General features: G+C 37.0%; 1 protein-coding gene across 4 annotated transcripts in view; it reads right to left on the reverse strand.

Annotated features, from left to right (window-relative positions):
- Window positions 1-11,248, reverse strand: part of LOC100256021 (uncharacterized) — a 31,997-nt gene extending 20,749 nt beyond the window's left edge. The window contains exons 1-8 of one of the 4 annotated variants that reach the window (XM_010658138.3): window positions 9,836-11,246; window positions 8,897-9,368; window positions 7,359-7,446; window positions 7,068-7,249; window positions 6,635-6,771; window positions 3,945-4,011; window positions 840-1,005; window positions 602-716 (exon numbers count right to left, since the gene is read on the reverse strand). In XM_010658138.3, coding sequence (XP_010656440.1) covers window positions 602-716; window positions 840-1,005; window positions 3,945-4,011; window positions 6,635-6,771; window positions 7,068-7,249; window positions 7,359-7,446; window positions 8,897-9,368; window positions 9,836-10,815 — 2,207 coding nt within the window. In that variant the 5' untranslated portion in view covers window positions 10,816-11,246. Of the gene's footprint in view, window positions 1-601; window positions 717-839; window positions 1,006-3,944; window positions 4,012-6,634; window positions 6,772-7,067; window positions 7,250-7,358; window positions 7,447-8,896; window positions 9,369-9,835 lie in introns of all 4 variants that reach the window. The other 3 variants (XM_010658139.3, XM_019223047.2, XM_010658141.3) reach the window with 3 other exon arrangements.
- Window positions 11,249-13,483: the final 2,235 nt, after the last annotated feature.

A 13,483-nucleotide genomic window follows, 5' to 3' on the forward strand; every position in this document is an offset into this window, starting at 1 on the left:
AGAGTAATGGTACATTTTGTTAGCCATTTATGATATCTCTTCTCATTTTTTTAATGACTAAAAAACTAGTCCTTCCCTTTTTTTGTTTTTTTTGTTTTTTTTGGAGATATCTGAATAACTGAGCAAAGAATTAAGAAACAAGGATGTCAATATAGGAGTTGATGCCCAATAAAGATTAGTTTTAACTATAGCAGCTTCAGAAACCTAATAAGATGTTGTGAAACCTTTTAACAAGGATGTGGACATGTGGTAGGGAAAGGTTCAAGAGAATACTTGCTTCCTGGAAAGAGCAAATATTTGTCCAAGGGGATTATTTTTTGATAAGTAAAAAGAGATAAATATATATTAAAAAGAGACGCCAAAACGGCATTTGTCCAAGGGAATTAAATAGTGCAATGGTAATGGTAAGAAAGTTTTCTTTCAAATTGGTAATTGGGGTTTATATGAAACCTTCATAACAGTTTGCTTGTGATCAAAATGTTCCTCTCATGGACTGGAATCCTAAAGTGAATGATTTTGTTATCAATCTCATTGTCAGAATCTTTAAGATTTGGTCTTTTAGTGTCTCCACTACCAACTCATAATGAAGAAAAAAGAATACCTGAAGTCTCGGATCCTTCGTCCATGAACCTCAAAAACTCCAAGAGCACCATTTACTAGCGCAAATGCAAAACTTTCAGAGGTGTCATCTTGAGGTTCATCTGTGCTCGCTGCCTCTGCACATTAAAATTACTTTCACCATTCAGAGGATAAAAAAATCCAAGAAAAACAGTTGAAAATATTTTAGAACAGCCACTGCTCTAAATAATATGCAAACATATTGAGTAAAATGAGCTCACTAGAATCTGTTGAAGATGCTGTTTTGGGGGAAGAAGCCTCTGCTGGAGCCACTGACGTACGATCTCTGGAAGATGATGCTTGCCTAGAAGGTCCATTCTGAACTGGCCGTGGTGCTGTTGGAAGAGTCCATTCCAATACTGTGAATGGAAGAGCTAACGATCTAAGCTACAGGGTGAAATGAAGTACAATGGTATCAAGATGAGAAAACAAATAGGTCCACCACATGCATATTTATACACTCTGCAAATGGCATATTGGTTCATACACTGAAAACCATGTTCAATGTGACACAAAATAATGATGAAAAGATAAAGAGTATATATAACTCATCAACTATTGATCATTTACAATGCCAATGAATGGGATCAACATGATGCAAAAGTATCATGAAATTTTCCTTCACTCAAATCAACAAGAGAAAAAAAAAATTAAACCTAACATTCTGTAGTCTACAGGTTATGGTAAATTGAAGGATGGAGCATAAGAAACTAATTGTATATTTGTTTGTCCCATTCAGAAAGAAGCATGCCTAAGGAAGCAACAAGGAAGAACTATAAGCAAGAAAAGTGAGAAAATCCAAAATAAAAGATGACACAGGCAACAGCTAAGAAGGATTTTTAGCATGCAACATCCCACCAAAACAGCACTATTGTGTTTCATATAGATTTTAAGCACATACATCATGTTTCTCATGTACTTAAAATTGACAGGAATAGAAATATTATATAACAATGCTTAAACAAAAAAGGAGAAAAAGGAGGGGGAGTGGTGGGGAGGGGGGGGGGGGGGGGGGGGGGAATGTCCCATCGAATGAGTGATCAACAATCAACAAAATCTAATATAGACGGGCTGTCCCATCGATAAGCTCCGTGGCCCAAAGCCAAAAGAGCTTTAGAAACAAGTTTTTGAGAGCATGATCCACTTGTTCCATGTTTTCAAATGAGACTCTTCTTCTCCTTCCAAATAGGCCAGTCAAGAAAAAATCTCATTAATAGAATGAACGATAGATAAACACAACGAAGCTGAGAGAGGTTTTATACATTTCTTCCCTGCAAAGGTCTCACACCAACTCAATAGAGTCTCTTAAACAATAGAAGGCAACATCTATTCAATGTCAAACAAAAAGAATACCAAGTATGACAAGAGCCTCATTTTAGCATAATAAAAAACAAGATGATCAGTTGATTCTTCTTCATCCTTACAAAGGTGGCATCTATTCACTAAGGTCAATCCTTTTCCTTTTTAGTTGATCTGAAACTATAATTCTCCCCCAAATTACTTCCCATGTAAAGAACCAACTCTTGATGACACCCAAGAGTTCCAAACTACATTTATCGAAAAAATCCCTCCTCTTTTGGATACAAACAAGAAGGCTTTGATTGAGAAATTTCCCCCTAGTACAATCTATATTCACCATCCATCCTTAATGATTGCTTTTGCAACTATAAAAGAAAAGCCTCAGAAATTTTCAGCTCTTAGTGATGAAATGTCTTGAGAAACAGGAGCTCCAATGCCTCCCTCACCCAATTCATCCCGCATGTCGACAACCCACGCATCCTTTGAGATGGCTATGGTAAATGATGAATAAAAAGAGATTCTCAAGGCTAAATCACCACAGCAAATATCCTTCCAAAACTTCATTCTCTTTCCATTTCCCCACAACAAAACGTGTTTTACCTTTAAAATCATCTCACCCTCTCCTTATTGCCTTCCACAACCGCACCCCATACCAATCCCTCAACTCATGAGAACACTAGTATCTCCACCAAACTTCCCAAAAATCACTCACTTCCATAAGAGTTCACTTTCTAAAGCAAATTTCTAACCCCACTTTCCTAGAAGGGCCTTGTTAAAAATAGATAAATCTCTAATACCCAAATATCCTTGTGCTTGGTGAGGCTTTTTCTCAAAAGCTCCCCTTCCACAAAGGAAATCTCTTTGAATCTTTTCAAGCCCCTAGCTTATTTTTCTTGAAATGACAAACAGGGGCACAACGAGAATTGACAAGTTGACAGTGTTCCTTTAATCAATGTAAGCCTTCCACCCTTTGATAGATATTACCTTTTCCACAGCAATCCTCTTGAGAAACCACTCACAACTTAAAGTAAATTGAAACCATTTGGTTCTCTAAATATTTTCTTAAAGCAATGTCAATTTAGCATAGAGTTGCCCTTTTTCCACCAAACTTATTGTTGCCTCTGCTCCTCCTGTAAAACATGAAACTTGCATATATACAAAGCAAGGAGCGGATGCAGCAAAAGTTTGGGGAAAAATAGGCTACTAGTAGGTAATCTAATTTTCATTTATTTCCATCATTTTTGCGATCAGTCACTTTGTTTTAGACCAAAAAAAAAAAAAAGGGTGTTTAAATGCTATGTAAAACACAATGTATTACTCAATTTCCAAGGTACATCCAAACATTCACAAACCAACTCATCAAAAATTTCAAGCGCAAACCATAGAGATCAAGGAGGAATCATGAGTAGGTGGAGCCAAAGACACTGGGAACTGAGAGGCAAATATGGTTTTTCTTAATTAAAAAGAAAAGGAACAGAAGACACAAATTGCACATGAAGTGATCACACACTTCCATTTCCTTTCTTGAATATAGAGCGGAATAACACTTCCTTCTACACATGGCAAGTGGAACTTATTCTAAATGCATCAATTGAGAGCCACATGTTAAGAAGACCACTTAAGCATTTACCATTTCAAACACATTGAATTGTGGACATACTGACATGAAAAAAAATTTATGATACTTTAGCTTTTGGTTCAGTGTTTTGTATATGCATCCTAGAACAACATCTGTATTTGTGTCCATATAACAAAAAGAACCTAAATGTAGAAAAAGTTGCATTCACATTGCCATTTAAGCTGAATTTCAACCGGTAGAAACAGTATGTGTCGTACTCATATGTTCATAGCCCATGACACATTGGCACGGACTTCAAACATACTTAGCCAATCACCAAATCACTATTTTTTCAAGAAGCAAACTAGTTTGTGAATTGTTATTCTCCTGAACAAACTTCAAGAGCTATTGACACAACTATCAGCATATCCAATCAGAAATGGACAAGAAAAAGAACCAGCCAACTTACCATAATGGGACTCTTCGTCATTGCCCACACCTCCACAGGTGCATCACGAAACAAAATTAAAAGATACCTGAAATTTTGTTAGTGCCGTAAGAAAATTTCACTACTAGTTTCCGGTGGTGTTGGGAACATTAATTATAGAACATCAAACTGTGAAATGAATAAAAAAGCACTCAAGTCACTAAAAGAAAATATTGAAGATTCTTGGTTTGTATAATCAATTGTTTCTAATTTCTTTTATCCAAGAATGATTCTTTATTCTTCTTTTATGGATTGTGTGAATGAAATCATCACCATGAAAGGCTAAAAAGCCATTTTAGGGTGTGAAACATGAAAACCTATGGTTAAAACCAAGGGAAAACAATGGGTGAAATCGAACTAAAAATGAAATGAATAAAGGATTAAGACATAATAAAATAAAACAGAGATATCCTCTAATGTTAGTTTGAATTAGGGAATGATACAATAACCCATTCCTTGATACTAAGGATTCTTGGTAATTCCCGATCCCTAGTTATCTGAGGTTTTGCTATTGTTCTATACCCTAAAACAAATCTACACAAAGTGGTAAAGGCCTAAATCCTAGGCCTAAACCCAATTTCATACTCATTCATATATTTGGTATTTCAATAATGGAATAAAATATTAGAAGTTAGGATACAGATGCAACCCAGAGTTATGAAACTCAAGTTGATCTTGTTTGACCCTACATTCTAAGACTAACTACAATCGATACCCTTGTTTTGCTTGAGGCCCTATACCCAAAGTTGGATTATGGAATCCCCAACCTTGAATCATTTGAATTAGAAATCAATAATTCTTTGCAATTTATTTAGGTTTATTTTATTAAATTCAATTTCATTCAAATCAATTTTATATATTTTCAATTCAAGAAATTAGGTCAAAAGCAATCATTTAGACCTAGTTTGACAACTTCCATAGGTCAGTCCTTGAAGACAATACCCCTCTCTACAAAAGCTGTAGTGACTCATTCTGGTTTTTCTTGGCCAGAGTTGCGACATAAAAAGGCTTGATATTTTGGACAACAGAGTATCGCGGTCAACCTCCACTAAATGCAACAAATGTTGGCCCACAACTCTTATTGAGGTCATTCCTATTTTAGTGGCTTGCTTCCTTTTCCTTGATGAAGGACTTTCAATCTAGTCCAATCCTTTGTTTTGGCCCACTAAACAACTTTGGATTCCTTCATGAGATTGGCCTATCTTTCCCATTCTTACAACCTCCTCATCTTCCCAACCTTCTTTAGCTAAGACAAAAGGTTTGGAAACTTGAAAGGAATAGGTCCAACTCATTCTCGTTGGGTTACCTAATTTGAAATTTAAAATATTGAGTTAGGTATGGGGTGCAACTATCCTCCACCTGCTCCTTACCATACCCATGTGGTGTATAGCGTGGCGTCATCCTACCCATCCGATATGCCTCATGCCCATCTTTACTAACACGTTCCCCTAAGTTAGGTATCGACCAACCCTGAATTGACTCAATGTTTGCTTCTTAGGAGATGTCATCTTCTCCAACCATTGCAGTTGTTGCAACAAATATCTAAGCTCCATCTATAACTCACAAAATCACAAGGATTGCTACATTATCCTTCACCTCTACCTTATTGTGTATCTTGGATAAGTCAACTAATTTTGTGGTGCAACTATCAATCTTTATAACCTTTCCCCACCCATCAATACTGAAGCAAATACTTCTTAGTCCACAAATGGAACGGTACTTCTTTCACCTCAATTCACCCCTTTCTAAAAGTTCCCAAAATTGTTGCATTTACCCTCAAATTCCATTTGTACACCTTGACCTTTACCTCTTCATTCATTGAAATGAGCCTTTTCTCATGTAAAACTTTGCAATATTTATGGATTCCACAAAGAACACCCACACCCCACCCCCACCCGCTCTAGACTCTAAAATGGGGGTGATGGAGATCACCCCTCTCATCCCCAAATTTTTAGCTAAAGCTCTACCTAAAGCAACTTTGCTCACACATCTTCCTAAAGGTTCGTAAACCATTGCCCTGGCCCATCCCTCTATCGGTTCAAATAGCATAATGAGGCTAAACAGATGGTTACTCCTTTAGAGCACTACAAACTACTTGATCATCAAAGCCTCAACATGGAGAAAGACACAAGAATGGAAATACAACAATAATAAACCATAATGGCTAGGATTCCTCATTTTAGTGACATGTTGAAGATGAAGCAAGATGATTACTCCTTTGAGACACTTTAAAACTAATTGCCACAAAGTCCTCACTCGAGAAGAAAACACTCTAGATAAGCAAGGGAATATTGAGGGGCCTTTTCAAGCAACTTTGAGTCCCTATGAACTTTTTCTTCTCTTTTTTGTTCCTTGGGGTTTTTTATTCTTTTGGATAATCATTAAATGTTTTTGGGTTTTTTGTTTTTTTTTATTCCATTTTTTCTTCACCAAACAAATTAGATTTAAAGATGCAAAATAATCAGAGAAATGAATAGAAGTATAATTCATACAAATTCTAGTTTTCTTTTGTGTAATTCAATTCCAATGTTTGAGGCATAGATATTCCATATATATGTAAGCTACAATTACAAGGCATATGTTGTCCCTACTTTTCCATGGATAGAGAGATACAAGTAACAGCAGGTGCAATGAATAAACAAGTCAGACAAGATTCCAGGTTGAATACCAACCTTCCAGAAGAGGAAGTCCTTAAAGCTCTTATAGGAGCTCGTTCTGGCTTTTGCAAAACCCGAAATTTTCGATTAAGGCCACTTCTAACACATGTCACAACAAGCCTATTAATGTAGCCTCCAGTTTTTTCATTCACCTGAGTCCAGCAAAGTACAAATTGCATGTCATAGAAGTACATTGATGAACACTTAAATATTGTAAGAAAATTAAAGGCCCGCTTGAAGTTAACTAAAGCATAATACAAGAAATGCAAGAAGAGAAGGGGCACAATTGTGAGTTTTTTGCGTATGCATGCACATGCTTGTGCGTGTGTATGACCAAAAGAGGGAAAGAATGAGAAGCGAGAGGGGAACATCAAGACAAATGAAAAAAAAAAATACATGAAATGATGTATTCAACAAAAATGATAATGTTCAAATGGATGTTATATACCTGAGCATAAGAGAATGAGACCAATCTAGAATTTCCAAGCCACCGCAATCCCCTAACGGTACTGTTATGAACGGAGAAGCTTGCAGCAACTGCATTGGCCGAAACATCAATGACATCAATTGTCCCACTTTGAGTTCCCAAAGCAACCAGTGGAACTGCTACAGCAGGACTGTTTCCCCCTCCTTCACATGTAATGATGAAATCTTATATTAAGTTTATGAAATAATGTCAACTCTCTATAAAAATAAAAATTCAACAGATATTTGTAAATTGAAGGAAGATGAAACTCACGGGCCAAAGTGGCTGTTAAAGAAGGGGATGGTACAGCCAGCATGGTTGCTGTCGAAGAAAGAAGCTGAAGCTGTCCAACTAGGCTGATCTGCACTGGGGATTTGGTCTATAAGTATATACATAGATAGCTGAAATAAACTACAGAAATAAAGAATATTTTTTTTTTTATATAGGTAAATTTTGTTCCCATTGGGACTTGATCCTGGAACCTCCCACAAACCCTCCCCATCCCTTTACCAATTGAGTCAAGCCTCAAGAGCAAAAATAAAGAACAATAATACTATTTACCATTTCTTTTCTTGTTTTTTTTTCTTAAAAGATCAAGCGAAGAAATATATCAAAGTGTACTCAACAATCAGGGGACGCAACCCATGTACACAAGAAGTACACAGCGCATCAAAAGACTAAAAAGAAAAGGAAAATAAAGGAAACAACAAGGGATAAAGCCCCTAAGCCTTGCCCAACCCATCAATGAAGTTCAAAAAAGGAATGCTTGCACCCACCCAGGGAATCCTGCACCACTCAGATGAAAATTTGAAGGAAAAACACCTTCAGTAACTGATCATTCAGCTCCTCATCTTAGAAGACTCTTCCATTGCCTCTCTCAATATACACCAAAGACGAACAAAGTGGGGCCACATTCCAAACCCTTTTCAGCCACTTTCCTACCCCTTTGCCATGCCATTGCAATAACAGCTGTTCCATTGACCTTGGAAAACTCATTGAGACCCAAACAAAGAGCGAACAAAATCCCAAAAAAACAAGCCTTATCACAGTGGATAATAATGCTATTCGCTAATGATTTGCCATCCTTCATGTATTATACAACAGTTAACAGAAAACCAATCCTGTGCTGCCTCTGCAATTTGGGTGTAATCATGAAACTCAAAGATCACTTCCAAAATAAAATAATATTCACATCAGTAATCATGATGTTTTATCAAACCCAACAATCCTGACTTTCAGTTCAGTAGGCATGAATAACTGATAACCAGATCAATCATATCCCATCAGCTATATTAATGTGGATTTCTTACAAAATGTGCAACCTTTTCAGGATTGCTCTAAGCTATTGCTTCATGTATTATTTGGTCTATTGCCAAAAGGTTTATTCAGATGATCTATTTCCACTTCTCCTGCAGCCAATCATCCAAATAAAGCCCACGAAAATGGCCGCAGTTTTCATTGTGCCAAGCAGTCCGTATAACTAAGGAAATTGAACCCAGTGTCCAATGCCAAAAGCTATTGAGTCCCATACCTAAATTCTTATTTATCTTGCATGAATGGTAATCAATCATCACTTCAAACACAAAAAAATGGGTTACTCCAATTAAATGAGGCAAGCTGCTTTTTAGGGTGAGGATGAGGCAGTTCATGGGGTGGGAGCACATAAAAAAGATCAAGAACAAATAATTTCACTTTAGGAACAAATAATACTGATAGATTCAGGCTTTCCCTCATTCATTTTATAAAAAGAATCTTCAGTGACTGAATGAGAACCATAAATATTGATAGAAGAAAATTGTATTGTGGCAAACCTTGGGTGACAGATCTGCCTGGTTTAGAGTTGAGTTAGATGAGCGGCTTCTGATGCTGGTCACACAGTCTGGTTGTTTAACCAAGTCTGCCGTTCCATCAATATTGTTGGTATTTGTCCCTGAAACGGGCCCTTCACCAACATCAGCACCCTTGCCCACATTTGTAGCCTCCTTATGAGTGTCTTCAGTCCCCTCAGAAGTCAGAAGCCAGTTCCATATTTTCCCATCATCAGAAATGGAGATCAAATGTGTCTTGGAAACATAAAATGATTCATCACAAAAATCGAAAGGATTATCGAAGTCCATATCAAAAGAAGAACTACAAGATCCAGAAGAATAAAGGTTGCCAACACATTGGAGGGTTGAATCTGACTTGCATATAACGACAGCAAGAATGGAGGGAGAAGGCACAGGAGTACCGATTGAGGGCATCAACTCTTCCATGGTACACATCACATGCACCTGTTCTCCTCTGCAATAATGTTCAAATAAGCACATTCTCTCAAAGTCCAGGAAAAAAATTACTTAAGCAGTTTGCAGACTTGTGCATCAGCAAAATTGGACAGCATTCAGAGCCTTTCAAAAAACAACTTCAACACCATAAAGAAAAACAATTCTAGTCCAATTTCAATTGATGAGAAGTTCAGAGACATAAAGTAATAAAGGAAGAAAGAAAGAAAAGCACAAGCATGCAGACATATAAGGTGAAACTTAAGTACACACGAAGTTTGAACCAATTTGTATGATTAGCTTGGATTCTTGAAATTTCTAATAGAATTCAAGCTTTAGCCAAGATATTTTGAAGGTATGCTTTAGTAGTGAAACAATTTTGACATACTTCATTGAAATTCTTGTTACAATAAAAGGATCAAACTGAGTATAAATAACATGTTGTCCACACAAAAGAAAAACAAGAATGCAGGTCTAATTTGAGCTCACTCTTTCCGTCGCCAAGTGCTAAGCCTCCCATCAAGATGGGCACAATACAGCAACTCGTTATTCGGATCCGGCAAGACATCCAGAAACTTGCCGCACCCGCGAGGCAGAGCCGCGGCAAAAAGTGACGTCTCATATTGCAAATCAAACACGATCAACTCTCTAGGAAATGCCACAAACAAAATGTGCTTCCACAGCGGAGAAAAACTGAACCGCACAATGTAAAGAGGAAATACCGCCAACGCCGGTGACGAAGCAGCTGTGCCGGAGGCGTCCCTCTCCAGCTTCTGCAACTCCGAGGAATCGTTCGGAATATGAAACTCCTTGATCACAACATCATCCTCGGTATCCCCAAGAACTTTGATGGATAGCAGAAACCCTTTAAGCCCAATTGCGCATAAATGCCGAGAATCAAAAGGGTCACGGCGAATGCAGGAGAAAAACTCTGGCGAAACGTCGTACTTCCAGATGCAGCGACCGGTGGAGGCGTTCCAGATAGAGAGAAGCGAAGGACCAGAGAGAGAGGCGAGGACCCAGTCGGATCGGCCTTGAACCCAACAGAGATCCTGGATACCGGGTTTGGAAGCGGGGTCGGACTCGAACCAGAGGAGAACGGAGCGGAGGCGGAAATCAAATAGGGCGATGCGGCCTTGGCGGTCTCCGGCGGCGAGGAGAAGGTGTTGGTAGTTAGTGAGGTCGTGGGGGAGGGGAAAGGGAGCCCATCGGACAGAGGTTACGAAGGGGGAGAGAGACGATGAGGAGGAGGAGGCGGCGGAGTTGGTGTTGGAGGAGGAGGTGCCGGTGGGAGGAGGCATGGGGAGGACGGAGACGAGTTGCATTGAGCGGGAGTCGACGACTGAGACGCTGCTGGAGGAGGGGAAGGCGAGGAGACCGGAGGGGTGACAGTCGGCGGATCCGCCGTTGTTCCGGCTGGGAGGCCCCGGAAGCATGCAGTCCCATGACTCATGTGGTGGTCGAGCCATGGCGTTTGGAACAGCAGCTGCTGCTGATTTCAGTTATCGTTGGGTATTTACCACTTTCTATCCCATCGGATCATGCCCCTGAGAAAAAGGTTTGAATTTTTTGAGTGGAAATGGGCCTTTGTTTCTATGAATCAATTTGGGTCTTTTTCTCTCCCTATTCTCCCGTCGATCGAGAGAGAGAAAGATGGTAGGAAATTGTACACTTGTGAGTTAGCAACTCAGTAGAGCGGACTCGGAGACAGCGAGTTAACCCAAAAAGAAATTGTTTACTAAGTTCTTAAAATCAGTCCCTCAAATGCTAAGATATGCTAAAATTGACTTTGATCCTTTTCGCTATACATTTGCCGAATCTCCCCTCTCAACCCAACCGAGTTGACTCACATGGTCTTTCTTTAAAATTTGTAGCACATCAAGCTTTTGAACAGTCTTGGATCTGAAGAATGCTGTATTTGACTTAGTAATATTGTTTTGGGTTGGTGGATCCGGGTGTCACTCATAAAAAGGAGTGTCCTGGGCCCAATCTCCGATCGAGCACCTTTATTACGTATGGACCCATCTTACGGGGCCAGGAGTCTTTCTTTGTTCCTTGGTTACACAAAATGAGCCTATCGATGGCCCAAATGATCCTAATTGCCCTTGGTGTCCACATGGGTGGTGTAACCAACGCTTTAATGACAATTTTATTTAGGGTTATTTGATTAAAAGGATTTTTAAAAATCTAATTTTTGAAATTTGACCTTTCATGTTTTTTTAAATTTTATTTGGACAAAAATACCCTTATTATTTTCTTGTAAAAATGACTTTTTTTTAAAACCTTAGTGTAATAACTTTGAATGATAAATGACGTTTATGTCAAAAATGATTTATTTTTCAAGAAAAAACATGAGAACGGTTAGATTCATAATTTAGGAATGATTTCATCATTTTTAACAAAATATTTCTTTTATTATTTATTAGTTGTCACAATAAACAATTTATTTGTGCAATATATGAAATTAGACAAAGTTCATTTGGAGCACAAATTAGAAAACATTTGGACAATTAAAATTTTTTTACATCATACTTTAAAGAAATAAAAATAGAGTGGGTCTCTGGACACGAATCAACATCCCCTATCTGATGTAGGATGTGGGATACTACTTCGATAAATACCTTGATACATTTTGTAAGATCAAATAAACAACTCACTTTTCTTGTGTAACTATTATTTGTTTTGGATTCAATATGCTCGAATTTAAAATATATCTACACAATGATGAGAACTTCATCATAAATATAGTGTTATGAACTTTTTTTCCTTACCCGGATGTGAAATATTATGATAGTAACCAGTATCGTGAAAGTAAGAGTCATTGTATTTAAAAGCATTATGGATAAGGGCATAACTTGGTACAATATAATTAACATGACACTATTATAAAAGGGATAAGGGTGTGGGGGTCGCTTTATTCAACAAAGGCTCGAGTCATTCCATTGCAATTATCCACACTTTTCATTCCCATCGATCATCATCTCCCCACTTTCATAGTTGTGCTCACTATTGAAAGCGTTTATGTTGTTCTAAAGAAGAATTGAGTCTCCATATGGTTTAAATATAAGAAAGACAAAATATGAATGCAATTTTTGGCTTTGAGGAAGAAACCTATTTTATTCTTCCCCAATAGTGAATTCTTCATCTAATGTCTCAATAAAGAGTTGTTATTCTAAGCAGAATTGTATCTTTTTTATAGGAAAATGTTAAATATATTTGTCTATTTTTTCTTTTTAAAAAAAGAAAAAAGTCAAACTATCCTCATCTTCTTCTTTTCCTTACACGGCACCTACAATCATCCTAAAACCTAATTTTTCTTCCATTATTGTTGTAGTTTCATTCCCCTTTCTTTGGCTTCTCTTATCTTCCTATGCTTTTCATTTTCATTTTCATAGGTTTTGTTTTTCTTGTATTTTCCTTTCCATAGATTTTATAGTTCTTTTTATGTTAAAAAAAATAGTTTAAATTTGATAGAGCTTGAAAATATAAGGCAAAATAATGACAATTAAAGAAAAAAAATGATAGAAGAAAAAATATGAAGCAAAAAAATCTCAATATATCTAAAGTTTCAATGTTTACATCTCGAACACCAATTATGACATCTATACTCTAAATATATGAGAATTTTTATTTCTTTATGTTTTTCTATCAAATTTTCTCATTTCCATTCCCCTCATCTTTTCAAATTCTATTAATTTTAAGTCATTTTTATTATGAACATAAAGGTAAGAAGGGAAACAACAACAACAACAATAATAATGATTTTAACATTTCACAAATAATTTTATTTGAAAAAAAAAAATTTAGACCATGGTGGAGATAGATTTGGTGGTGTATTAAACATATTCCTAAACTATAATATGCTTTCCATTAAACAGTTGACCATTTGAGCTATTTTATTGTGAGATAAATTGTGTTTTTGCTTTTAGAAATATTAGACTAAAATAAAATATAAATTTAAGTTAAAAAAAAAAAAAAGACATAAAACAAGCACATAGCATGGTTATTGTCACAAGCACGACTTACCACATGAAGCCTTAATGTTGCATGGTTTGTGTCAAGGCACTAACAATTGGCAACATATTGACCAAAATTATTTTAAAAGCATGTTTTTGGTTTTATTCTTATGAAACACTT

The sequence above is a fragment of the Vitis vinifera genome, chromosome 11, assembly GCF_030704535.1.
Source record: "Vitis vinifera cultivar Pinot Noir 40024 chromosome 11, ASM3070453v1".
In the NCBI taxonomy this organism is placed as follows: Eukaryota; Viridiplantae; Streptophyta; class Magnoliopsida; order Vitales; family Vitaceae; genus Vitis; species Vitis vinifera.